The sequence below is a fragment of the Dipteris shenzhenensis genome, chromosome 27, assembly GCF_047967505.1.
Source record: "Dipteris shenzhenensis isolate YYH24624 ecotype China chromosome 27, Dip_SZ_1.0, whole genome shotgun sequence".
Lineage (NCBI taxonomy): Eukaryota > Viridiplantae > Streptophyta > Polypodiopsida > Gleicheniales > Dipteridaceae > Dipteris > Dipteris shenzhenensis.
In genome coordinates, this window is record NC_141622.1 from 2,981,355 (window position 1) to 3,008,659 (window position 27,305).

Here is a 27,305-nt window from a genome sequence, read left to right on the forward strand (position 1 = left end):
GTTGAGCGATAATCAGACACCTCTCTATCCGAATAATCAGATTGATGAGCAATTCAAGTTCTCAGACCCCTCTCATTGGGAACCCTTGCAAACAAGTAAATGCCTTTGAGTGCGAGTGCGAACAAGAAGATTGATGCCTCTCCGTGTGAACAAGCAGATCCTTGCTTTTTGCATGAACCTATGTGAACCACAAGCAGAATGAACCATGCTTTAGAACCACAAGCAGATTGACCTTACCACGTCCTCTTTGTGATGAAGCAGATTTGTAACATTGGATACGGTGATGCCTTAGTGGATTTGAGTGACTAATGGCATTTGCCAAAAAAAAAAACGAGGTTTTAGCGTAATTGATTATTGTACTTTACTTAAAGTAAGATAGAGCGCTATGACAGTGGAGAGTATCTAAACTGCCTTGAAGTTTAACATTGTTTGATTTACCTTTGTAGAGAACAATGTAGCAGAGCCGGTTGAGGGAGTCTGTCAGATAGTAGTACGGTTGTGTATCCATGCCTTCGAGAACCTTGTCATCTCAGAGAAGGAAAAAGAAAGTCTTAGCCTAACAAATGAACAAGTTAGGGACTTTGATATGAACCTATTAAAGGTGGTTTTGTAAATTACTTTTGTAGCTAGAATGGAGTGACAATTGATTGTTACAACTAAAGAAATAATTACTCATTCCATTCCTTCATTTTCATTCTTCTTGTTGAACCAATTTGCATAGCAAGCAAAATTTCGTTCATGCCCCAAGGGCAGTGCTGTTGTGCATTCTTGCACCCTTGTTAATATAATTGTCTGGATTTCACCAAAAAGTAAAAGTGTGTGTGTGTGTGTAAATAAATATCACACATATATGCATGCATGTATGTATACATGCATCATTCATATGTATATATGTACACATTTTGGGGGTAAAACTTTATGTTGGGAAACCTAAAAAAGAGTTGAAAACCCACCATGAAGTACAAAAGAGAAAAGTACACACACACTTTTTTTATTATAGTGAAAACTTTTGAATGATTATATCACAAGAGTAGCGACCTCAAAACAAGGCAGCCCAAATTACATAAGCTGAAAATCTCAGTGTATGCTAGATATACATCATGATCTATGCAGCGTATCCGCAAGCAATCAAAGAAAGATTGTTGCACAGAACGCTTAAAAAAAGCAAACAAGTAAAATGTAGGATCACCAAAGACTTTACAGTTCCTGTTTGTCCAAAAAGTCGAGAGTGCCCAATAGCATGAAACTCTAGTCCGGGTGGATGAAAACCAAAGAGCTAGAAGGACTTCCCAAAAGGACCAGTCGGAAATCTCGCTCGAAGGCGTTGCCAAAGAAGATCAATGAACTCACGAGAGCACGGACAAAGCCATAATAAATGAGGCACAATCTCCTGAGAAATCAAACATCTGTGGCAACGAGCAGGAGCAATGTGTCCACGAGCCAACATCTGCACAGATGGAAAAATGCCCAGAAGCACTCGCTAGAAGAAAACCTGTTGCCGAAGAGGATCCCAAAGTTCAGAAGCATACAAAGAAAAGCTCTATGCAAGAAGCATCCATATCTGTTGGAAAGGTCACCTCCCCATCTGTAAGCCCCCAAATGAGGAGAGCGTGGGGGAGGGAGACCTAGGGCAGAAGATGCCCAGAGAAGAAAGAGAGAGGGGGCTGCCACATGGGCAGCACCTCACAAGAGAAGAAAGCTGCAAAGGATGGAACCTGTGGAAGGAGCAGAAGGCGGGGACAGCAAGCCCTAGATCTGATCTGGCAGGGCGCGATGACATCAGCAGTGTACGGCGCAGGACACGTGGCTGGGAAGAGGACCTGGCAGAGGCGCAGATATGGCAGGATGTGCAGGCCCAGATCTGCAGCAGGAACTGTGGCTGTCAGTGGGCAGGAGGCAGGCCTTTTATAGGCTGGATACCTGCCTTGAAAGGAGGGCCAAAGGACCCTGAAAGTGTGGGCCAAAAGCCCTGGGGGGGTGTGCCCTTTTAGGGCTGGACCAGCCACAGACTGGTCGGCCAGTCTGGTCGGCCAGTCTGTAGCAGGCTGGTCGGTTTTTGCCAGCCCCCTTGGGGCCTATAAAAGGAGAGGCCCTGGGCCTCATTTCACATCACTTGGTGCAGCAGTTCAGGGAGCAGAAGGAGCAGCAGATCAGCACCTTGTGGGTCTCTATCCAGAAGGTGACAAGAGAGCTGTAGAGCTGCAGAGCTAGCTCAGAGTGCTGCCCACCTAGGCTGGTGCAAAGACAGCAAGGTGTTGTGATCTGGACGGAAAGTCTATAGAAGCTTAAGGTGGAGCAGGCGGACTCGAGTCTAGAGATAGCCAGCAGTAGGAGAAGGACCTTCTGGTAAGATCAGAGGACCACATCATTGGTGGGACTCTGGATCTGTCTCTTTTGTATTGTGTCCATAGTTGTGGACGGAAATATATATTTTGGTGATTTCTCTATCTGGTTGGTTCATTGTCTATTGATGAGTCTGCCCACCTATTGTATGCACACAAGTAAAGAAGTCTGTGATTCCACACCCACACCGCACACTGTGTGAGCTCCTGGGCATTACTATAAGTCTTCCGCTGCGTGTACCCTCTGTTGGGTCATTTCTAACATGCTATCAGAGCCCAAGTAGGAGGCTCACAGGTGTGGGAGCCTGAAGGCAGGGACCTTGCTGAAGGACGACCCTGATTCAGAAGCTCTTGGGAATCGACTTCCACGACTGGAGGATTGTGCCCTTGCGAGAAGGATGGTGACTCAGGTTCAGTTAGGTGCGTTCAGAGTTCTGGTTTACTGAAATTGAGTTTGGTTGACTTTGCTGTGTGGTATAAACAGCAGAGATGTCGACCTCTACAGCCTCTTCAGCCCCTGCTTTCCCTTCCTCCTCCCCCAGTTTTCTCTCTTTCACTATCCCCAATTTTGGAGAGTCTGGGAACCTGGACGGGACTAATTACCCGATCTGGGAAGTGAAGATCCAGAGTCATTTAGTGGCTCGGAAGTTGTGGAAGCTGACCACGGGAGAGGAGTCGAAGCCGGAGGACATGGTGGACAGTAAAGGGGAGTACTCATGGCAGTAGACAGAGAGGAGCTTGAAGCCTGGGAAGAAAGAGATGCCCATGCCCTGGCAATAATCATAGGGACTACGGCGGACTCTGTTCTTCCGCATATCCAACTGGCCGAGAGGTCAGTAGAGGTGTGGGTGACCCTAAAAGATCTATACGAGACAGACAATACCTCCCGGATCGTGCAATCATGCTGCGACTGCCAAGAATCTCCAAACCGTGCAGCTGGTCAATGTCCAAGAGGTGATCCAGATATTGAAGCAGTGGATGAGTGGCTATGGCAAAAAGTAAAGCACTCAATGGACATCCTTGTCTGACAGAGCAAGCAAGAGTCCAGGATGGAGAAATATCTTCTGAAAGTATGCAGGCAGCTTCACTATCTTGATATAGCCAATTGATGAGTTGCTGCATTTTTGTGCCAAAACCCAAAGCCTGCATAGTCGATGAAATGAAATCCCACTGAACTGTATCAAAAGCTTTGGCAATATCAACTTGCAATAACAAAACATCCTGCTGTGTGTATTTGGCATATTCAATTCCAATGTAGGCATTAGCAATGTTATTTGTGATATGCCTACGCGGGACAAAGCCATATTGCGCAGGATGCAACCCATCATGTAAAAACCCCTTTAGCCGATCAACAATGATTTTAGTAGTGACTTTGTAAATTACTGGCATAAGAGTGATAGGTCTCCAGTCTGCCAAAGACTCACAAATTTGTTTTTTAGGAAGGAGTTTAACAAGACCTCTCTTCCATGTGTCCGGCATTTTCTGATTTTGCCACGCAGCATTCACCATATATAGCAATGAATGCTTCAAAATAGGCCAGTATGCTAGAAAAAACTCGACTGTTAAACCATCCCATCCGGGGGATTTCCATCTGCCACATGATTTGATTGCATCTGACAGTTCCCTCTCAGTAAAAGGTTCCTCCAATTCCAAAGCTTGAGTAGGGGAAATGATTGGAGAAACATGTTGCAACAGTAAATTTCGTGCAAGCAAAACCTGTTGCGAGGGAGGAGCTGCAGAGCCAAATTGCTGAGAGAAGTGATGCACGCAAACAGAGGCAAGCTGTGACCGTGAAGTAGTCCATGATCCATCGGGCAGAAGCACTCTGCAAATTTCTGTTTTGATTCTCCTCTGACGTAAACTCTTGAAAAATTCTTTGGAAGAGCAGCCTTTATCTATGAAGGCTCTTTGTCTTGCTCTAGTCTCCCATTTTGCCAGTTTCCTGTGATCATTTAGTTTAAGACAATGTCTGGCCTGACATAGTGTTGTTTGCTCATGCATGGACAACGAACGATGATGACTGAGTTCAGTGAGGTCTTGACAATCGCTCACACACACACACACACACACACACACAAACACACACAAACACAGTAGAAAACACACACACACACACATTTTTTGAGGGGCGAAAACTTTGAATGATTTATATTACCACAAAGCTAACCCATGAAAATGGGAAGCTTAAAATATACATCAGGAAAAGATTTGTAAGTATGCCAAATATACATCATGCTCTATGCAACTAGTCTGCCAGCAATCAAAAAATGATGCTGTAGAGAACGTTGGGAGAAAACTCAAACCGAGAAAGAAGGATCACCAAAGACTCTGTGGTTGCGAGCTTTCCAAAGAGCCCATAGTGCCCAGTAGCGAACCTAGGTGAAGAAGAGGTCAAAATCCGGTCGTGGCGGATAAATACCAAAAATCCAAAAATATCTTCCAAAAGTTGCCCGAGGAAATCTCATCTGTAAGTGTTGACGAAGAAAGCCAAGGAGGTCTCGGGTATGAGTGCACCCCCAAAAAAGATGTGATATAGACTCCCTTAGAACCAAACACCGGTGACAGATAGTTGGAGCAATGCGTCTGGCTGATAAAAACTGTCCGGACGGGAAAACCCCCAATAAAATCCACCAAAAGAAAACTTGCTGTCTAAGAGGGACCTTGAAATGCCAAATGATTTTTAGTTTCTTGGTCCAACAATTTAGCAAGGCGCTGCAAGCGCCAAATCTGATTTGCTCTGTCAGAAACCCAAGGAGGAGGCAATAAAATCTTATACAAAGAAGATACTGTGATATCAGACAGCTTTAGAGGGTGGAAATATGAATGTGGAGGAACCAATTTCCAGTCTTGAAGTCTGTCTTGAAGCTGTAATGGTGGAACTGGTAGAAGAGGCTGAAGCATTTGTATAATGATTTTCCATATAGGACGATAATGCATCCCCAAATCATATTTTCTACCAGCTGAAGGACATGATAAAGGAGTGCCATCATCCCTAACAACATCAGCCACATTGGAAATCCCTTTTGCATTAAGGAAATAAGAGCGTCGGGGCTTTTGCAAGGCCAAGGGAGAAGAAAAAACCCGTGACTAGTGGATGCTCTCATCTCTCAAAGAGTTACCTTGTAAAGAGTCTCGTCCATTCCAACACACAAAAAAAAAAAAGTGAAATCTTGTATTTCTGTGTAGGAAACCCCAAAAAGAGGTAAAAACCCACCAATAAGTACAAAGGAACAAAGGAAAAATTTACAAGTAAAGCCTCAGAGCAAAAGTCATGAGGCAGCCAAGTAAAAAATTACAAGATCAAACTTGAGGAGGATCAAACACAACATCCTCCAGTTTAAGATTGTTGCTTTGTAAAAAGAGATGTAGTGAAGAAACTGCACCGTCAATAAAAACCACCTATTTTTTGCCCTTGTGATTCTTTTTAATATAAGCAGGGAGCCTGAATTTTTGAATCATAGGGTCAAAAACCTATTGCAACATAGGATGAACAGACTCTAGAGAAAAATAAACATTTGCATCCTGAACAGAAATAGACTCTGACATAGTCTTCACAGGCATGTGAATCGTATCAACATTTGTACTCTCTGAAGAAGAAGCATTTGATGAAAGAGCTGCATCATATAAATCATGACCCATCATGTCAGCTTCAGTCGGGGTATCAACCTGAGAGGTAGCAGGAACATCCTGTATAATCCCTTCTTCAAAAGGCACATCCATATTCTGAGGAGAAAGAGGCTGATGGTGCTCAATAGGAGAGGAAGCCTGAACTGCTGCAGCAACAAAAAGATCATCCTTGGATTTATCTACCTTCCTCCAGTAGTGCTTCGGAGCAGAAAAAGAAGGCTTCTCTAGGGAAGCCATAGCAGAAACCGGATGAGAAGGTAGAGGAATCTTGACAACTAAGGAAGAAGCAGGAGGACTGGTCCTAGCAGCAGAAGGGCAAGCCCGTGCGAAATGGTCAACCTGACGGCATCGATGACAAGCTGTAGGAAAAGATGTAAATTGCAGCCGGATGCGCAAAGGATGAACAAATCCCAAATCCAGATCTAGAGAAGAGGGCACCAGTTGCAGCATATCCCATAAAATACAAATGCGAACATCCCGAGTGGCCTGCAGAAACTCCTGTCTCAAAACATGTAGAGGCCTCCCCAAAAGCGCTGCAAGGGTAGGAAGATGCGGAAGAAGAGGAACAGGCAATGCTTTTAGAGTAATCCAAACTGGACAGTGAGTGAGAAGAGAAGTAGTTGGATCAAAAAGTGGATCCTCACGTAAGCAAAGAAACCAGCCCCAGGAACACTAGCATGGCTGACAAGGCTCTCCACCACCTCAGTCGAAGAACACCGAGCATAATAAAAACCTTTGCCCATAAAAAGAAAGGAAGAAACAAGATCTGGGCCCACTGCAACTTCAGTCCAGTGACAGAGCTGAGCAGCAGAAAGAATCTTACCCATAAAATAAAGACAGATCTCAAACTGCTGAGCCTGTCGAAGACTAGAAACTAAGAGGGCAGAATCCAAAGAGCAAACCATAGGAGAACCCGAGGAGGGAGCATCTGTGACGGAAGCAGCACACAGTTGTCGAAGAAGATCCAACTGGAGGGAGGAAGAAGGACCATCCGCCAGATCAAGCTTTGCAGATTTGAATAAACGCGAAGCAAGGAGACCACCACGCTTCCGTCGAATAAAAACACGAGCACGAGTATCAGGCACGGAAGGAGGAGTAGAAGCAGAGAAAACGAAGGATCCATCTGGCGAAGCAGCAGGGAGAATGAAGGATGATACATCAGGAAAAGACGAAGATAAAGAGGACTGCTGCTAGAACTGAAAAGATGGGAAAGGAGGAACAGAAACAGGTTCTAACGATAGGGAAGAAGGTACAGACGAAGCAGGAGCTGAGGAGCTAGGGACAAAAAAAGAGGGAAAGTCGAAATCTGCAGCAGGCGGGGACTGAACAGTCGACCGTACAGACTGTACGGCTGGCTGTACAGCTTGTACGGGCAGCCATACGGGTGGAGCAGGAACATCAGATGGTAAAAGCGCCTGCAGGTCAGGTATGGATATCAACGGAGAACCTGTATAGGGTGGCTGAGATGAAACAGGCTGACGAGCAGATGGTACGGATGAAGCAGAAAGCTGTACAGACAGCGGCACCTCTATGGACTAGGACAGAGAGGGATCAGAAGAGGGCGTGGGCTGCACAGGGAGGCATGGAGAGTGTATGGAAGAGGACTGAGGCGAAACGGATGAGGGCTGGAAGGGGACGGAGGGCTGCAAGGGTACGGCCAGGGAGGAGGAGGCAGCAGGGCTCTCCATGGCTTCACACACACGACACTGTCCATTCCAACACACACTTTTTTTTATTGAAATCTTATATTTCTGTGTGGGAAACCTCAAAAGAGGTAAAAACCCACCAATAAGTACAAGTAAAAAATTTACAAGTACAGTCTCGGAGCAAAAGTCATGAGGCAGCCAAGTAAAAAGTTACATATCAAGCTGGAGAAGGATCAAACACAGCATCCTCCAGCTTCAAATTATTGCTTTGTAAAAACTGATGCACTGATGAAACCACACCATCAATAAAAACAAGCTGTTTTTTGCCCTTGTAGGCAAAAAAAACAAAGGAAACAGGTGTTGAAGCAACAGGAAGGGAGAAAGAAGATGACACCGAGGGCTGCAACACCGGTACGGAAGGCAAAAGAGGCTCATTTTCAGGCAGTACGGACGAAAAGATCTGGACAGGCTGGAAAACCTGTGTAGAGGGAGCAGACGAAGCAGTTCCAGAAAACACAGGGACAAATGGATATCGTACAGGCTGTACGGACGGCCGTACGACAGGGTTTGCAAAAGGAAATGGCAGAGAGGAAGGCTGCTGCAGGCGAGTGGCTGTAGAACTCAGTCCTGAGGGCTGTACGAAGGGTGCATGAGAGGTAGCAACTTGTACGGACTGCGTGAAGAGACCAGATGAAGGGTGCGAGTGAACAAAACAGGGCTGGGGCTGTACAAACAGGTGCGAGAAGGAAGCAGGAAGCTGTACGGAAGGTACGGATGGGGCTGGGAGGTGAAGAGAGGATGACGGAATAGAAATAGAGGGGGACGGAGGGTCGACCAGGGCTGCGGGGGCTCCAGAGCTCTCCATCGCTCTTCACCATTCCAACACACACACTTTTTTTTTTTTTGGTGAGGAGAAATATTTTATTGCTGTAAAATAATTACATTCATAGTTACTTCAAAAGTGGAGTAACTAGTATAAGCTGTATATACATCATGATTTGATGCCATAAAGGACGGTAATGAGCTCCCAAACCATATTTGCTAGCAGCCATAGAAAAAGATAAAAGAGTGCCATCATCCTGAAGTACATCCGCCACAGAAGAAATGCCTTTGAAAGATAGAAAATAAGAGTGCCTGGGTTCTTGTATAGCCAAAGGAGGGTGGAATACTTTGGATCGATAAATATTCTCAGCCCTCAAGGAATTTCCCGACAAAGAATCTCTGCCATTCCATTCCAAGTGGGATAAAATATGCTTCCAATCAAGAAGCAAACGAGAGACAAAAGGGCAGCCTCTGATCTTGCCTTGAATAGAGCCAAATAGGAAATCCCACTGTGTAGGCTGCCAATGCCCAAAAGCAGAAGTATCAATATGCAACAAAAGAGAGCGGATCATGAAAGCCCAAGACTGATCCCCTTGCATAAATTGCAACATCATTTTCCCCCTGTGAGCAAGTATATGCATTTGAATATTGAGTATGTTCAGACCCCTGTGCATCTTTGGAGAGCAGAGACGATGCATAGAGAGTAATCTGAGACCTTTCTTGACATTTTTTGAACACCAGAAAATCTCCATGATAGCAGACATAAAGGAAGCCAGATCGGCCTAAGTGAACATGATGAGAGGCAGATAGAATTGTATGTATGCTATCAAAATGGATTGCGTTATTCGCAAACGAACATGTAATGGCCAAGTTGCAAGCTTCCAATATTCAAGTTTCGCCCTCAACTTTGTGAGCACCCAATCAGTTTGTTGAGAACGAGTGAGCCCTCAACCTAGAGGATAGCCAAGATGTCGAATCAATTGAGAAGTTGAAACAATTTCCCCACGCCACAAAAGATCCAACACACACTTTTTTTTTTGGTAAAACCACAGCTTAAATTATCAAAGACTATGTAATACAAAAGGTGAACTCCGTGATGGAGTCAACCTTTGAAAGTGGAGTATTTGGCATACTCAATACCAAGCATGGCATTGGCTATATTGTTCATAATCTGCCTGCGTGGAATGAAACCATACTGTCTGGGATGTAATCCAGCATCCAAAACCGTTTTAAGTCTATGGACTAGCATCTTGGAAATAAGCTTGTAGATGACAGGCATAAGGGTAATTGGTCTCCAGTCTGTCAAATATTCACATAAAGGCTTCTTTGGTATCAGCTTAACAAGACCATGCTTCCAAGAAGTAGGGAGAGATTGATGTTCCCAAGCCACATTGATAATTTGTAGAACGGTATCCTTAAGCTCATCCCAAAAGGTATGAAAAAACTCAGCAGTGAGTCCATCCCAACCAGGTGCACGAGATTTACCCAGCTTATGAAGTGCATCAGTAAGATCATCCTGCAGAAAAGGAGCATCCAAGGATAAGGCCTGCTGCGGCGAGACAATAGGGCGAACCATATCCAAAAAACACTTGCGAGCCTGCATGATATTCTGGGAAGGAGGAGGTGGGGATCCGAAGAGCTGCTGGAAATGGTGAACACAAATATCCTGCAACTGAGAGGAGGTCTGGGTCCACACACCATTGGGGGTTTTAAGACGATGGATAGACTGATTTTTCCTGGAAGCATGCAAATTCTTGTAAAATAGTTTAGAAGAACAGCCCTTGTCCAATAAGGGTTTGATCCTGGCTCTAGTTTGCCGCTTATGTAATTGCCTGCGGTCATTGAGAGCAAGTATATGTTTGGCATGGCATAGATCCTGTTCCTGAGAATAAGATAACACATTATCCTGACTAAAATCAGCAAGAGAGTTGATACACTGCTTTGCCCAAGCCACCTGGCATCTAAGAACAGCCATATAACCTCGACCATAATCCTCTATCACCCCTTGAAGGCGAGTCACTAGTGCATGCCAGGCAAAATCAATGTCCACCTCTGCATGCCCACGAAATGGAGCCAGCGCAGCCCGTATCATATTCTGAAATTCAGCGTGCTTTAAATATGCATTATTGATAAGCAAAGGCCTCCGATTAGCGGGAGGCATGTCATCAATTGGCTGGTCACAGGAAAGGGTGAGCCACAAGGGGGAATGATCAGACAAAAGCAGAGAGTGATCAATCCACATATGGCATGTAAAATCAGCATACTGCTGAGCATGAAACATATACCATCTATCCAAGCGAGCCCAATAATCAGTGAAGGCATTATGGTGAAAAGTATAGCCCGAATGGAGGGGATGCAGTGAAAGCCATACGTCCTGAGCATTAACAGAATCCATGAAGGAGTGCCACTGTCTATGCTCAGAATCAAGCATATGTGAATGATGAGTGGAGCTATCCGAAGGGGATGGAGAGTTATTAAAGTCTCCACAAAGAAAAGCATGCGGATTCCAGTCAAAATGCTGTAATTGTTCCCAAATACGGGCCCGGGAGGCAGAAACCTGAGGAGCATAAACAGATGCAATATCATAGGCATCTTGTCCCACCGAACATTGAATGACTAACCAGTTCCCATGGGGATCATTAAATTTCAGAAACGGCTGCAATTCATGGCGAACAATGGCACACAGGCCCGAAGACTGCATGTTACCCGCATAGAAAATATCATAGCCTGCAAAGTAATCCCTCTGTCCAACAAACCGGTGCTGATTGTGCTCTTGGAGGAACACAATGTCTGGATGAGAAGTATGTACATAATGCCAAAACAACCTCCATTTATTAGCATTACAAAGACCCTGTACATTGTATGTAAAACACCGAAGGGAAGTACTCATAAAGAATATATACAGTGTATGATATGTACTCCATGAAACAAGGAGTGTCAGGCATCCACCATCGTATCTGGGTCAAGTTGACCCATGGCAGTAAACACCTGGGGGGAGACAGTATCATCATAGATGGGGATGCCTGTCTTAACAACGGAGACCCAATTGCCAAGAGAATGACCGAAAGTGGAAGAAGAAGAAGCTTGCCCAGGGGAAGGTGCGGAGGCATCCCAATTTCGAGACTGTAAGGGCCTTGGTTGTAGAGAGATAGTTTTCCTTGGCACTTTCCAGCCATCAGACTTTGCAATGTCAACCTGCTTAGCCTTACCTTTGTCTTTGCCTTTTGGCCCTGTGGTTGCCTGGCTTCCTGTATGCTGGGTAGGTTTGACTGTGTCAGCTGGAGGAGGGGTAGCACGAGGGGGAGCAACAGTACGAGCATCCTGAGGAATGGCAGCAGGAGGAGGTGGATGTAGAAGGGAAGGGCATTCTGATTGTAAATGGCCAAACTTGTGGCAATAACCATGCCCCAGCAAAAGTGCCCCATTTCAAAGCAAAAAACTTTTGGCCCAAATTGAGGCCCTCCACTTCTACAAAGATCCAACACACACACACACACACACACACACACACACACATAAAAAAAAAAAAGAAGTGAAATCTTATATTTCTTTGTGGGAAACCTTAAACGAGGTGAAAACCCACCATTAAGTACAAAGATAAAATTTACAATCAAGCCTTAGAGAGAAAAACTCAGGAGGCTACCAAGATTAAATTTACATATCATTTGGAGGAGGATCTAACAACACATCCTCCATTTTAAGATTATTGATTTGCAAAAAGTGATGCAACGGAGTGACATCACCGTCAATAAAACAAAGCTGTTTTTTCCCCTTGTGATTCTTCTTGATATAAGCTGGCAACCTGAATTTTTGAACTAGAGGGTCAAAAACCTGTCTCAACCAAGGATGAAAAGAATCCAATGAAAAAGGAACATCTGCATCCTGAACAGAAAGAGACTCTGGCAGCATCTTTACAGGCATAGGGACTTGAGTAACATCTACACACTCTCACATAGGAGCTGCAGCTGATAAATCATGACACATCAGTACAGCTTACCCTGTGCATCAGCTTGTGCCACAAGAGATGATTGATAGTGTCTATATGACAGGAGCAACACAAACAATGAGCCGGTGCAATCGGTCGTTTGGCCAATGCCGTCCCCACTGGTAGACGCCTAAGAGACATCACCACAAGAAGACCTTTGCTTCAAAAAAAAGACCCCTCTTCCATAAGTTACATAGGCCCCGATTCCACCATCAGAGAGGTTTATCTAACCTCCAAACCCGATTGGCATGAGAGTGTATCGTGGCAAAGGAATCAGTAGTCGATAATCTTTTGATGCTGTGAGTTTCATCAACGAAATGGCCCAGTAACCAGTGTCCGGTCTGGCAAGTTTCCAATCCTTGAATCTATTTTGTACTTGAAGATGAGGAAAGGAGAGAAGGGCTGAATTAAATCTCGCAGCTTATTCCAAACAGGCTGAGAGTGCGTGCCCAAAGAATCATACCGGTTGGCTGTAAGAAAGGACATAGAAGCACCATCGGCATGAATCACATCCTGGACATATTTGACTCCTTTGCATGCAAGAAAGAATGCCTTTCGGGGTTCTACTATGGCTAGGGGCGAGGGAAAGAGCTTACTTCAATGGATACTCTCCAAAGCCTTGCTGTTGCCCACATTTGGTGGGATGAGGTCATCAATTTGTGGGGGGGTATGCAGAGTCAAATTGATGTATGGGTGTGTGCCTAAGGGCATGTGACCTTACAATGAACGTGAACAACACATAGGACACATTACCAAAGACATGTAAAGAAACTCAGCAAACACTCTTCTACAAGGGCGACCGAGTGGAGACCATGGACATGCTTTGTAGAAAAATGGTACAACTTTGTAGAAAAGTGTAGAGGGCAGTTGGCACCCCAGCACTAAGCCTTTGATATTACATGCAAATCAGCAGACATATGGTGCTGGATTGTAGAACCACTTATTTGACATAGTTGGTTCTTTGCACCTATCCCGCTGTGGGAGTTGGCTCTAGCAAGCAAGCACTGTGTTTTGTTTGGCATGGTATCTGGACCTATGTTGTGTGCATGGCTAGCTTCTGACATGGTATGAGAGCCAGCCTCATGAGTTAGAGCCCAGAATTTCTACGACCGTGGTCTCCTCCAAAACTGAACAATGTTGCCCATTGGACATTTCTGTGATCATGATGGGCAATGTCTCTTATCTTGTCTGCCGTTTAGTCCATGCTTGTCATATGGATTTTGAGTTGTGAATTGGTTGATACCATTGTCTACCACACTGATGATGTTTTGTATATGCAGGACTGGACAATTAAGGCTTGTGATCTTGACACAGAACATACTCATGTCCTTCATTCCCCAGAAAAGAAGTCAGAGAAGCTTGCAGGAGTTACTGTTGAGGTTCATATAGCACTAACACCTTTGCAGCCATGGCTCTTTTTTAGTGCTCATCGCCAGATGACTGTGAATGGTAATATGCTTAGGACAAGGTTTTGTGATTAATAAACTACGCATAAATTATAGGATTTCTTAGGAGTAATTTTTAAAGTAATTTCTTTTTAACAGAATGGCTCATAGTTTGTAATTTAGTGCACTCTATTATGAGCAGTTGTTGGAACTGTGGAAGGAGCAAAAGCTGTCGCAAAAATCAGGACTGACCTCAAGAAACCTATAACTGATCTTGCATGTCATCCTCGGAGTCCTCTTTTGGTATGTTGGCTTGGAAGTAGTTCATGCAGCTTTTAAAAGCGTTGTTTCAAGGGTTAATTGCTTGTCCATGAACATTATGTATTGTACTTGGCAGTATGTGGCTTATCTGGATGGTATAGTTCGTGCTTACAATATTCAGACGTTTGGTGTTCAATACACCTTGCAAAGTAAGTCAATATTCTTCTTGTGTCCTCAGGGAAACTTTTTGTAGCCTTTTATACTTTTCCTGGAAAGGCAAAGGTCAAGGTTGTGATAGGATTGAATGTATAAATATAATCTTTTACTACTGGCCAAGTTGCGGCTTGCTGGTATTGCGATAATTCTTTCTATCTTAAATGGTGCATTGCCCTATCAGCTAGATTTAGATGCTCGTTTGGGAGAGACTAAAATGAAATTGTTTAGACTTCACAAGCAGTTGTAGCTTGAATGAAGAGATTTTTGACTACTTTTTAATTAGCCTTCTCCTTTACTGCTAGCCTTCATCATGGCTGAGTTTGCCCTTCACCTCCGGAGTGCCGATAGAAACTCAATATGAAGACTTTGTATAAATGGATGCTCAAGGATGTGTGGGTGTGTGATTTGTATGTGTGAGAAATACTACGGTCTACACCCACTGTTGGGTGCTGATGACGTCAGTGGGGATGTCATGGCAGCTAGTCCCTGCTATGCGTGATGGAGTTTATGGTTTTCAATCTTATGACTATCGTGAGATTGAAACTGCACTATGTTGTGTTTTAAGAGGATGAGTTTGGGAATGTTCCTGGATTCATCTAGGTATAAGCTGACGAGAGTGCCAAAAGCTAAATAGAATGCTTGAAAAAATGCTCTCCGTACTTACATGCAGGTTTACTTGTGTTCGCAAAGGCTAAAACATAGCTTGTAATTTTGCAGTTGATAATACCATAAATACAGTCAAGCTAGTAGGAGCAGGTGCAATTGCATTTCATTCCACTCTAGAGTGGGTTTTTGTGGGAGATAGAAGTGGAACTTTAACAGCTTGGGATGTTTCAGTTCCTAATCGACCCAACATGATTGGAATGTAAGTGCACTGGCCTTAATTGAGAGCATGTAAAATAATTTCAAAGTGTTTCTCAATCAAAGTTCTGATCTTGTAATTTTTGTGTGATGGGGTGATTGATATGCTCTTTGTGAAGACTGATGTAGCTCCAGATCTATTTTTTGTGCATAGACTGAATTAATTTCTACCTCCATAGCTTTAAGCTGAGAATGATTTTCAAATTGTGACTGACGATAATTATTAAATATCTGTAGTATCATAAGTTGCCAACACAGTTGTTGACTTTTTTCAGCATGCAGATATGGCTTTCTAAAATCAATCCAATACTTGATTCTAGCCTGATAAATTAAAAGAGGACAGATGGCAATGGTGACTGTAAGGTGCCACAGGTTGAAGGAGGAGAGAGGAGGCTGATGGGAAGAATGGAAGGAGAGAGCATTGTGTGGTAGGGTTGCTTGGGCAGTAGGGGTGGGCCAAGGAGGGTCACTAGGGAACTGTGGACATTCGTGGAGACAGGCTGTGTGAGGACTCCTTCAAGCTGAGCTTCATCTGAGGAAGCAGCTCGTTATGCATAGATGATTGTGACTCTGTTAATAAACAAAATACATTTGGTGACTCTGTTAATAAACAAGGAGCTTTTGTGGAGGCTCCTGTTGCCCCAACTGCCGGATATGGTAAGTTCACTCTTGACAAAAATAAAGAGGTGTGTGTAAACTTGAGTTTTTATATACTTGAGAACCTGGAACAAAAACCAATCATAGAATTTAAAGTCTAGACTTTTGTGGCTTTAAGAAAATCTTGAAAGATGGGCTTTGCTTCAATTGAATGGGCAATGAACACACAGTTGGTGAGTGCCCTAGTCCTAGTTAGAAACAAGCACCTATTGGACCATGCGAGAAATTACAAAGGATAGCTCATCCTGGGCGAGCTCTTTCTAGTGAAGTAACTAATGCTGAACATAGTACAAACACTGTTTTTTAGCTACATGGCAACAGCAATTCTGGCTTTAATGTTTTAGCCAGATGACATCACCAATTCTGGCAGTACCAATTCTAGCAAAGTAACTAATGCAAAACATGATACATACATGCCATTTCTTATCCTTATGCCTGAAAAGCTAAATTGACAGCACTCTACTTGTCGGCAATCACGTTTCAACAAGCTCTTCAAAGTTCCCACGCTTTGTTCAAGTCCCGGTTACAGATTCTAGTGTAGGAGCAAATTGTGATTTCTTCTATAGAGCCTATCTTGGATTGCGTGCCAGGTTCTTGAGCCCGAGAGTGTTTCCTTTGCTGCGATTCTGTGGCAGAGTGTTCCCTTTGCTGCGATTTTGGTTTCTACGCGTGGATTGAAGCCTGTAAGCGCCTGCAAGTTGTGCTCGGGAGCCCAGGAGGAATTTGCGATTGGTTTGAGGGCTGTTCTTTGGTTTTGTTACGGTTTCAGAGCCAAGGTTGATTGCTCTCTTTGGTGACCACGATCGAAGAAGCTTGCAGGCTCAGAGATTCGCAGGCCCTTGGTCCCGATACCCCGGACAATTGGTTGCACCATACAACTAAAAGCCACTCCCACCCTTACTTCATCGCGCATCGGGCAAAGCAGATGAAGTGGGCAAATTTCCTGTCCATGTTTCATTTATACACTAGGAACTCAGAACAGAGTTGCAGATGCTTTATCCAGAAGGCCTAAAGCGAATATTGTCACCATAGCATATCATCGGGACTTAGAGGCCTTGAAAGAGCTCTACTTACAGGATCCAGACTTAGGAGAGATCATGAGAAATATTCAGCAAGGAGTATCATCCACTTAGTATACATTGAAAGACGGGTTTCTCATGAAAGATGATCACCTTTTTGTGACTCAAGATATGCGAGCCAAAGTTTTGGAAGAATGTCATGCTCCTCCTTATGCAGGGCATCGAGGCATTTTGTCTACTACTTAGGCCATTGAGAGATATTTCTTTTGGCTAGGGATGCGGAAAGACATTCATAAGTTTGTAACGGAATGTCTTACGTGCCAAAAGGTAAAGTATGACAGACACAAGACCCCAGGACTTCTCATGCCGCTGGCCATACCTCAGGGACCATGGGAAAGTATTGCTATGGATTTCATGTTTGATCTTCCTAGATCCAGAAACGGGAAAATGATGGAATATGGACTATCATTGATAGGTTCAGCAAGCAGGCCCATTTCATTCCAGTAAGAAAAACCATTAAGGCAGACCACATGGCCAGATTGTTTTTGGCACAGATCTTCAAGCACCATGGGATGCCTAAGTCGATTGTTAGTGATCGAGACCTTAGGATGACTAGTTTATTCTGGAGAGCATTATTTGATAATATGGGGACGAAGCTGGACTTTTCATCTTCGTTTCATCCTCAGTTTGACAGACAAAGTGAGAGGACAAAGTGAGAGTGCCAATTCCACGGTATTGGATCTTCTCAAGTGTTATGCTTCTGAGCAAAAGATCGAATGGGAAAAGTATCTTCCTCTCGTGGAATTTGCATACAATAACACTGTTCATAGTTCCACTGGAAAAGTTCCATTCGAAGTTATCTATGGAAAGGCGATTTTGCCACCTATTCTCAGAACAAAGGATGAGATATTTGCAGCCGACCAGTATGTCGGAGACTTAGAAACAACTTTCTTTCAAGTTTGGACAGCAATTGAAAGATCTAACACAAGCAAAAGAAGGCAGCAGATAAGCACCGAAGGGAGATGAACCTCCAAGAAGGAGATTGGGTATTACTAAAGTTTGAAAAAGCACGTCTCAGGAAGATGAAAGGAAAAGAGAAAGTATATCCCAAGTTGTCTCCAAGATATTATGGGCCATTTCGGGTTAGTGAGCCCATAAACGAAGTCGCTTTTCGACTAGAGCTGCCCGAGACTTGAAAGATTCACAATGCTTTTCATGTGAGTCTTCTAAAGAAGTATCAAGGACCAGAACCCACAGAACCAGTTCAAGAAGAGCCACCTGAGGTGGAAGAGATGGAGGAGATTTTCCAATCAGAACAAATTGTATATCATACAGAAAAGAAAGGACCCAGAGACAAGGTGATCCGTAGATACCTCGTCAAGTTTAAGAACTATTCAGCACTTGATGCCAAGTGGGTAGATGAGGGCTACTTCTTAGAGTATCCTCAAGTTTTACAGTTGTATCAAGAAGCTTTTCACTTGAGGATAACTGTTTAGAAGCCGAGGGGATGTCACCAGTTCGAGCTTCTCCCTAGAAAATAAAGAATAATCTTTATTAGAATTGACTTTGGTCAAAGAATGGTTAAGTTAATTAACCAAGAATAAGTTTTATTGTTTTACTTTTGCTTTGCATCAGTAAAAAGAGAACTGTGGGGATGTCCACAAGGGACTAGAAATAGTTCAAGAACTAGAATGCATGCATTAGACTAACCTTTAACAGGTTAAAGTGTTGAATGTTGTTTGTGGCAATGTGTAGGACCAAGGAAAGTGCAAAGAAGCCCTAGAATTAGGGGAAAAGTGCAAAAAACAGGTCCTACCAAAGGCAAAAAGCATCCAGAAAGTGGGCGCTTATATGGAGGAGGGCCCCAGCTAGGTAGACAAACAGAAAAAGGAGCGCAATTCTCAAGAAAAGCCCTAAGAGCAACAGAAAAAGCTAGAAAGCTTGGTTTTTGTATAAAAGTAGCTTTTAGGAAGAACAAAATCATAAAATAGCTTTTAAAAAGCACTAAAGCTAGAAATAGCTTTCAGAAAGCAGGTTTAGCTTTTTGCTAGGCCAAGTTTATAAAAGAAGAGCCAAAGAGCTCAAGATCATTCAGTTTTGTACTCAGTTAATGCTCTTGTGAAGAGCCAATTGTACAAAGACTATTTTCTATTGCAATAAAGACCTTTGGGGGGGGCCAACCCTTCTTTCTGGCCCCTAGTGCTGTGTTCTTGCTTCTCTCCCTCATCTCCCAGCTACTCTACTTGTCGGCAATCACGTTTCAACAAGCTCTTCAAAGTTCCCACGCTTTGTTCAAGTTCCGGTTACAGATTCTAGTGCAGGAGCAAATTGCGATTTATTCTACAGAGCCTGTCTTGAATTGCGTGCCAGGTTCTTGAGCTCGAGAATGTTTCCTTTGCTGCGATTCTGCGGCAGAGTGTTCCCTTTGCTGCGATTTTGGTTTCTATGCGTGGATTGAAGCCTGTAAGCGCCTGCAAGCCGTGCCTGGGAGCCCAAGAGGAATTTGCGATTGGTTTGAGGGCTGTTCTTTGGTTTACTTACAGTTTTAGACGTAGTCAATGAGTTGCTCACTGCTGCCCGTCACCTCCAATCCACTGCTCGTGATCTGCGTCATCTGCTACGCAATCTCTCCTGTTGCGTATCCTGCTGATCGACAATCATTTGAAGGTGCACTAGCTTGCTCTATGCCGACTTGCAACAGCGTGACCTGGATCTTCATCGCCTCTGCTCATGTGGTATATCTTCTATGCACACCTGTGACGCCTCTACATGAGCTGTTGACGGAGGTAGGCTCCGTCAACTGCTTTGATCATGGAGAGGTTTTGACCTGCCCAGATTCGACTGCCATTCATCTTTACATGCGTCCAAAAACAGCTGCCCTTGCCCGTAGACTGATTTCCTGCCCTACACAGTCCTCGAAACCCTAAAAAACGCCATCTGCAATTTCTGCTCTGATTTTCAAAATTTTTTGGTGATATCATACTCTGAGGGTCCTTGAGTGCTGTAGGAACACTCTGATACAAGAAATTTTAAAAAGCCCCAAATTATTTTGAACCCTAATTTCTGCTAAGTCCTAATTTTCCAATTTTAGGGATTTTCTGCTTTTTGCATCCCTTGAGCTGTATTGAAGTCTCCTGCATGTAGACATTTGGATTTCATAAAAATTTTGTAATTTCATCACTATATTGTACATTCATTTGGGAAATTTCTCCCTCTTGGGCATAATTGCCCAAATTTGAAGTTTCCAACCTGACCTTGGTAATTCAACATCTCCAATTTTGAGAGTCATGGGCTGATCACCCTTGGTAGCTGCTCCTATGGCCTTCATTGACACATCATTCGAGGGCATCCTGCCTAGTTCTTCACCGACATACTTCTTCGCATCAAGATGTGCACACTCTTGTGCGGTAGCTACTTTGGGCTCATGGGTTCTCTGCCCTTGCAATGCATAAAATGAATTAAATCTTCTATATTTTTTATATGTTTGAGTTAAAGGTTCTCTGCCTTGAGTAGTCCCTCGAAAATGAATGTTTGAGTCGTCAATAAAGGTCCTCTACCTTGGATAGTCCTCCTAAAATGATGTATTTTCTTTTATATTTTTGTTGTGTGGCTCCATGTTCCTAGTTAGTCCTTGAAGTCAAGAAGGGGATGTACTGTGGGAACCATGTATTGGTATTGATATGGTCTAATATTAGGCCTGGCATATGAGTTCCAAGATGATGGTGCATTGGTCTTCTAGACCTTTGAGTTGTTCATGGAGACATGAGCCTCTGAGTCATGTTTGGGACGTAAAGCCATGTGAGTGCTCAGTCCGACCTCTGAACCATGCTCATACTTCAGCCTCTGAGTTGGCATGGGAGCCATGTCTAGTTCATACATTGCACAGTTTAGTAGTCCTATCATTGCCATGTTCTGTCCTTGGTTCCATTCCAGTAGTCTCTCACCTTGCCTTCATGGGGGGGTGTTAGAATATGAATCCAAGTTGAGTTTGTTCTAGTGTGAGTTCTAGTCTAGTGTGTCCTATGGATGCCACGTGTCACATTGGGAGTTAACCCATATGCATAGGTGTTCATATGTGTGTGTGCGCTCTTAAATAAGAGCTGTACTTGTCTAGTGTCAAATCAATAAAGTATCAAGGCACAAGTCGTTGGTCTACATGTGAGTACTCTCATTTTGCTCATTGCTTAGTCATTTCATTTCCAGTTCATTATGTATCTCTTTGTCCCTAGCATACCCTTTTTCTCTTCCTTCTCCACCATGTGCCTTCATTTCCCTCCATTTGGGCCCGTGTCATGTGTGCCCCATCCATTGCTCTACCTTTCTATTCTATGCCTCGCCTATTTTTTTTGCTATTCAAGCCTTTGGAGTGCTTCTCAAATGCAATCAATTGTTTCTCTTGTGAGGGGAAAGGCGATGCATTCCTCTCAACGTAATATGTGAGAAAAATTTGCTCGACTGGTAGCACAAACTGGACATTTCAAAAACGCATGCTACCAACCCCATACAATTGAGAGTATGCATGCTGTCTTTTATTGTGAGCCTCCATACCAAGGACATTTCTCAGATCCGAAATGGACTTTCCTGGCAGCATAGGGGATTTGGCAATGTTTGGTCCAAATTGTTGCTCGGACGTGGTGGATTGAATGAGTATTCACATGGGGTATGATAGCTTGCTTGATAAAGAGGTGGCACACTTTTTCTATTAACATGACTATTCTTGCGTATCTGGTGGATAGGCCAATAGTTACAAGGCAAGAGATCGAGGATTCGACACCTCCTTCTCAACATTCTCTTTGGAGGACAATATCTCGGAGACTGTGGCCAGCATCACTATCTCTCTGGGTTGCACGTCGCAGCCTTCAGATGGGGAAGTAGGAGGATGAAGGGCACAATAGGTTCATCTTGCTAACACCCTCATCAATATTTGGCTAGATAGCATGCTATATGGGGGTTCAAGAAGATCACCGAGTGCTAGGGACATTGTTATTTGGAGTTGTTCTTCCCTTCCAAAATGGTTAGATTGTGAGTGAAATGACAAATTCATGTATGCATAAGTGAAAAGTTATTGCCCAATCAGGCTGAAAGACGCTCCACGTAGAACAAGTAGCCATACTATTCTTTATTGGATGCCGATAGCCTCCAAAGCTTCTTCTTTAGATGGGAAGCTAGATAGACTAGTGCTGCCTAAACAACATGCACACGCTTGAAAGATACCGAGAGGAGGTTGCAGTGTAGCGTGATAAGACTTATGTCATTTTTATCCCAACCGATTTGTAGCACTGCGATCTTGAGTTGGATAATCTTTTCCTCATCAGTACATTCCTCTTCCTCTTCCATTTCAAAATAGCTAAGGCAACTATCTTGCAATCCCCCAATACGAAAAATCTTATTGTTACTTGCTATGGCTTGATGCTCTCTTACCTCTATATAAACATCACATTTGTCGATCTTGTTATGTATTGTTGCTGTAATTTCCTGTTCCATGGATTTGAGCTGAGTGGTGACCATTTCTTGGACCTTGGCTACAAGCTGTGGTGTAGGAGTTGCAGATTTGCATTGCTGTAGAACTTCTTGGATTACCTCGTGTCTGCCTTCATTCTTCATTTCTGAAACTGTCTTCTTCAGGGAAGCAATGCGGAGCTTTGCATCTTTGAGTTCTTGTTGTAGGAAGTAGATCTGCTCATGTGGATCAAGCTTTCTTTCAAATCTGTGAAATGTCAAGGTATAAGGAGAAGGTGTCGACACCATGGCATCGTAGGATGGCTTCTTGTTAGCTGGAGTCGATGGAAAGAGCTTCGTCTTCAGGAACTTCATGCTGGGAAAGACTTGTGCAATTGGGGACCCCTTTGTTGAAGCTAACACCCCAGATTGAGCCAGGGGCTCAGCTCAGCCTGAGGTTGGGTTGGACGAGGACCCCCCTGCTGTTGCGAGACCTGTTGCAGGGGCTAGGCGACGCTATGGGGTAGCGGGGGGGGGGGAGAGAGAGAGAGAGAGAGAGAGAGAGAGAGAGAGAGAGAGAGAGAGAGAGAGAGAGGTGGAGAGGCGAAAGGCTGAGTGGGTGAGGGAGGCTGAGGTGTAGAGGCTAAGCGGAGGGGCTAGCGGGAGAAGCTGAGCGGAGGGGCTAGTGGGAGAGGCTGAGCGGGTGAGGCTAGTGGGAGAGGTTGAGCGGGTGAGAGAGAGAGAGAGAGAGAGAGAGAGAGAGAGAGAGAGAGAGAGAGAGTCTATTAGCGTCCACTGGAGACCAAAAGGTCTATGGGACAATAAGAAACCCTCTAGTACAACTGCTTTAGGGAGGGCACATGGCAGCTCCCAAGGAGTGCAAAAGCAACCCCCATTTATTTAGAGTACCTACATAATAGTTTGAAAGAGTAATCAGCCATACATCAGTTTGAGATTGAGAGTCTTTTGGTTTTGATTTAAACTCTCTGATTAGGGCTACACCTTCATGATAAACTGCCCATTTTCCATCCTTTCTGGCAGCCCTGACTTTAGCTAATTCAGTTGCCTTATTTTTGAGTTGAGCTTATGTAAGCTTCTCAGCTATCCATACTGTGGTACCCTTCAGCTTGTAAGATTGTCGAAGAAGCTTGATTCGCATATCTTTTGACTTCAGTGTAAGGATTGCTTGACCTTTGTAGTGCATAATAGAAGCGGGCCTAGAGGAGTCATCATCCTACTCATCATCATCCGTCCATTCAATGTTGGGCAAGCCTGCTTTGATCTTTGTCAATATTTCACTTTAAGTGTCCTCTTCTTTGTACCAATCTTCTGGAAGTCTGCCTATTCTAATTTGCAGTGCATTATCACATCTAGCATCGTGTTCTTTAATCTCTGCTTGAATATCAAACTTACTTGCTTTGGTATCCACTTCCACAATCTTTTCCTTCTTAGCCGTTTGTACTTCAATGTGAATAAGATCTTTGACTGTAGAGACTAGCTGTGGGGTAGGGGAGGAGTCCTTACAAGATTTTACAGCCTCATCAATTACTGCTTGCTTACCAAGCCCTTCCAGTATGTGAAGTCGAGCTTTTACTTCTGCTAGTTCCAATCATAGCTCTCTCACTGCTTGCTGTAGATAAAAAATCTGATCCTATTGCCCAAGGATGGGTCGTTTGGAGCCTTCTTGTTGATAATTGCATGCATACGGAGAGGGTGTCATTGCTGCAACTGTAGAGTACCAAGTCTTGATGGAGGTTGAAGGAGTTGAGGGGGACTTGGAGGAGAGGATAGGCCAATTCATAATTGGCTGTCTGGAGAACCCGCTAGCTAAACCTAACCCTTGGGTTGGGTTGGGGGTTTAGCCCAACTCAGGGTTAGGGTTTAGGGTTTAGCCTAACTCGGGATTAGGGTTAGGTAAGGGTTGGAGGGGGGGTGTTTGTTGTTGATGACGGGATTGGAGGGTTTGTTCGTGACGACGGGCTAGGGGGAGCTGGCGGCTGGCGGCTTTTGGGGGCTGCTGGTTCCTGGCGGCTGTTCGCTACTGGCGGCGGCTCTGGTAGCTGGTTAGCTAGGTATATAGATAGGTTAGATTAGATAGGATTAGATAGGTTAGATAGGTTAGGCGGTGGCTGAGACAAACGACGAACGGGCTGAGCTGCAACGACGACGAGCAATGAACGGGCTGAGTTGAGCGACGGACGGGCTGAGCTAACGAACGGGTAGGGGAGGGAGAGAGAGAGAGAGAGAGAGAGAGAGAGAGAGAGAGAGAGAGAGAAAGAAAGAAAGAAAGTTTATTAATGTCCACTGGAGACCTAAAAAGGTCTATGGGACAAAAGAGACCTGCTTATACATCAGTACTGAGAGGGCCATAGGCAACCTCCTTGGGAGTATCATCAGATTCCTCCAAAAAACAAAACACCTAGAACATAAAACATAAAAGGAACTAAGTACTAGGCTATGGAGTGGCCATTACATCAGTTTAAGACTGATGGTCTTTAGATTTTGTCTTAAATTCTCTAATCACTGCAAGACCGTCACGATATACTGCCCATTTTCTTGTCTCCCTGGCTGCCCGAACCTTAGCAAGCTCGGTAGCTTTGTTCTTCAGTTGGGTTCTTGTAAGCTCCTCAGCAATCCATATCTTTGTCCCCTTCAGCTTATAGGATTGTCGTAGAATCCTCTTTCTGAGTGTCTTCGAGTTGAAGGTGATGGCAACATGTCCATTCCTGGGCGATAAATAAACTGGGGAAGACTCCTCTTCATCATCATTCTTGTCATCAGTTGGGCTTGCTGACCAATCGATGGCCGGGACTGTTGCCTTGATTCTGTCGATTGCCTCCTCGAAAGTGTCATCCTCGTGCTGCCAATCGGGTATTCCCCCTATTCGAATCTTCATAGCATTCTCTTTCCGAAGGTGATGTTCTTGGATCTCTGTTTGGATGTCAACCTTGGGTTCAGCTGTCACTTTCACCTGGATGAGCTCTCTAACCGTGGAAATTAGCTGTGATGTTGGGGGCTCAGCTTTACATGTTTGTACGGCTGCTGCAATAATCTCTTGCTTCCCTGGGCCTTCCAAAGCTGCAATACGAGCTAGGGCTTGGGTGAGTTGGGACCTCAGGTCTCGCACTTCTTGCTGGAGATGGTAAATCTGCTCTTGCGGCTTGGTCGGCGTCGGGGGAGGTTGAATCTTATACCTAGAGTACGTCCTGTCGAAGGGAGCAGGGGTTGTGGCTACCATGGCGGAGTAAAGCTTGGGGGGATGAGGGGAGGATGGGCTGGCCATATCGACTATCCCCCTTTTGGCTGGACTAACCCCTTGGCTGGGCCTGGGGTACAGCCCAGCCAAGAGTGGGGAGAGGAAGTGGGGAAGTGAAGAGCGGCGGGATGGGCAACGACTAGGTGAGTGACGAGGGGAGTGACGGGGCTGAGCGATGGGGAGAGCAACGGAGGCTGAGCGATGAGGGGAGCGACGGGGGGGAGCGACGGGGGACGGACGGGGGGAGCGACGGACGGGGAACGGGGAGAGCGACGGACGGGAGAGAAGGGGGAGCGACGAGAGAGAGAGAGAGAGAGAGAGAGAGAGAGATGCATTAACGTCCATGGGAGGCCTCACGGGCCTATGGGACAAAGTACACAAAAAAAAGTGAACTCATACAAACCTCAATGGGCTGAAGCAAAGGGCATGCTAGGACCCTTGCTGAGTACTAACCTATGCTAACAAAATCATAATCATGAATAGAAATAGTCAACTGCAACTGCATCTGCAACTGCATAGTGGACCAGATCAATCTATCCAGTATCAGGTACAAACTGAAAAACAAGTCAGTCTCGGCGCTGGGACTCAGCAACAGAATCCAAAACTGAAGCTTGGTACAGTGATGGCTCTTTGGTGGGCTGCGAAGATGTCTCGTATCTGTGTCTGTCGAGCTCTCCCGCGCTGTGGTGGGGGTCGCGGTCTCCTCGCTCTATGAACTCTTTGAGCTATGTCCAGTGTTACCCCTCATCTCTGTCGGTCCCCCTTGAGGAAGGCTGTGATAGGTCAGACCTCAATAGATTGTACTCTGACGACTCTTTGTCGCGCATGTGGTTTCTGCGTCCCTCTCTCGGTGGTACCGTGTTGGCTGCTGATCCAGACTGCTCTCATGTCGGCTAGCTCCTCCTCCTCCACTCCACTGTGTCCTGGATGGATGAGCTGACTGTGCCAACTTCTAGCACATGGGGATGAGTACAGTCTAAGTCTACAGGTGGCTGGGGTGGATGACATTGCTGTATAGGCTGACTATGGGAAAATGACCAGGAACCGAACAATGTGACTAGTAGGGTTCATGGGAGACCAGTTGGAGAGGGTTGGATTAGGAGGAGAAGCACGAGAGTGGACAGGTGGTAGGCTTGTTGGACAAGAAGAGTACCTCTATGATCAAGGAATGCAGGCAGGGGTTTTGCAGCTTGGAAGAAGAGAGAAGAGGGAGAGGGGGGGGGGGGGGGGGAGGGGGGTGTGCATCGTTCATTAAGGAGATGGTCAACCTCAGACCCTTGTTTGGAGTTCATGAGCACAATGGCATGATTATCCTCCATTTGAATCCCCAAATTGACTTTGGCCAATTAAATTGTAGCTGTTTTGTCAATTAAATTGTAGCTGTTTTGTCAAATTGTATAGCCTCTTATAAGTTGAAGTGCGAAGTGCCTCACTAATTCTTTCAACAGACCGTCTTATTTGTTATCTTATAAGCTCAACGCGGTCGGTGATCCAGGCCTGAATGTTTTAGCATATGACTGTTGGTGGTGGTGCCATTTTTCTGCCCATTTGGTTTAGATACTATGGTTGCAGTATAACGTTACAAAACTTATGCTATTTGTTGTTGTGATGGGACAGCACTCAAGTTGGTTCAAACTCCATCCCTACAGTATCTTGGCACCCGATGTTGAAGCTTTTGATCACTCTTACAAAAGAAGGAAATGTCCAAGCATGGAGGACTCGAATCATATCAAATCCCAATAGGCCACCAATGCGGGCACACTTTTTTGAACCTGCTGGTGAGTTTTGT

At 44.7% G+C, this 27,305-nt stretch overlaps 1 protein-coding gene across 1 annotated transcript in view; it reads left to right on the top strand.

Annotated features, from left to right (window-relative positions):
• Window positions 1-27,305, top strand: part of LOC147883742 (Transducin/WD40 repeat-like superfamily protein) — a 164,860-nt gene that overhangs the window by 20,220 nt on the left and 117,335 nt on the right. The window contains exons 3-7 of the mRNA XM_087399171.1: window positions 13,703-13,871; window positions 14,010-14,110; window positions 14,205-14,277; window positions 15,002-15,149; window positions 27,134-27,294. Of these exons, the coding sequence (XP_087255297.1) occupies window positions 13,703-13,871; window positions 14,010-14,110; window positions 14,205-14,277; window positions 15,002-15,149; window positions 27,134-27,294 (652 nt within the window). The remainder of the gene's footprint in view (window positions 1-13,702; window positions 13,872-14,009; window positions 14,111-14,204; window positions 14,278-15,001; window positions 15,150-27,133; window positions 27,295-27,305) is intronic.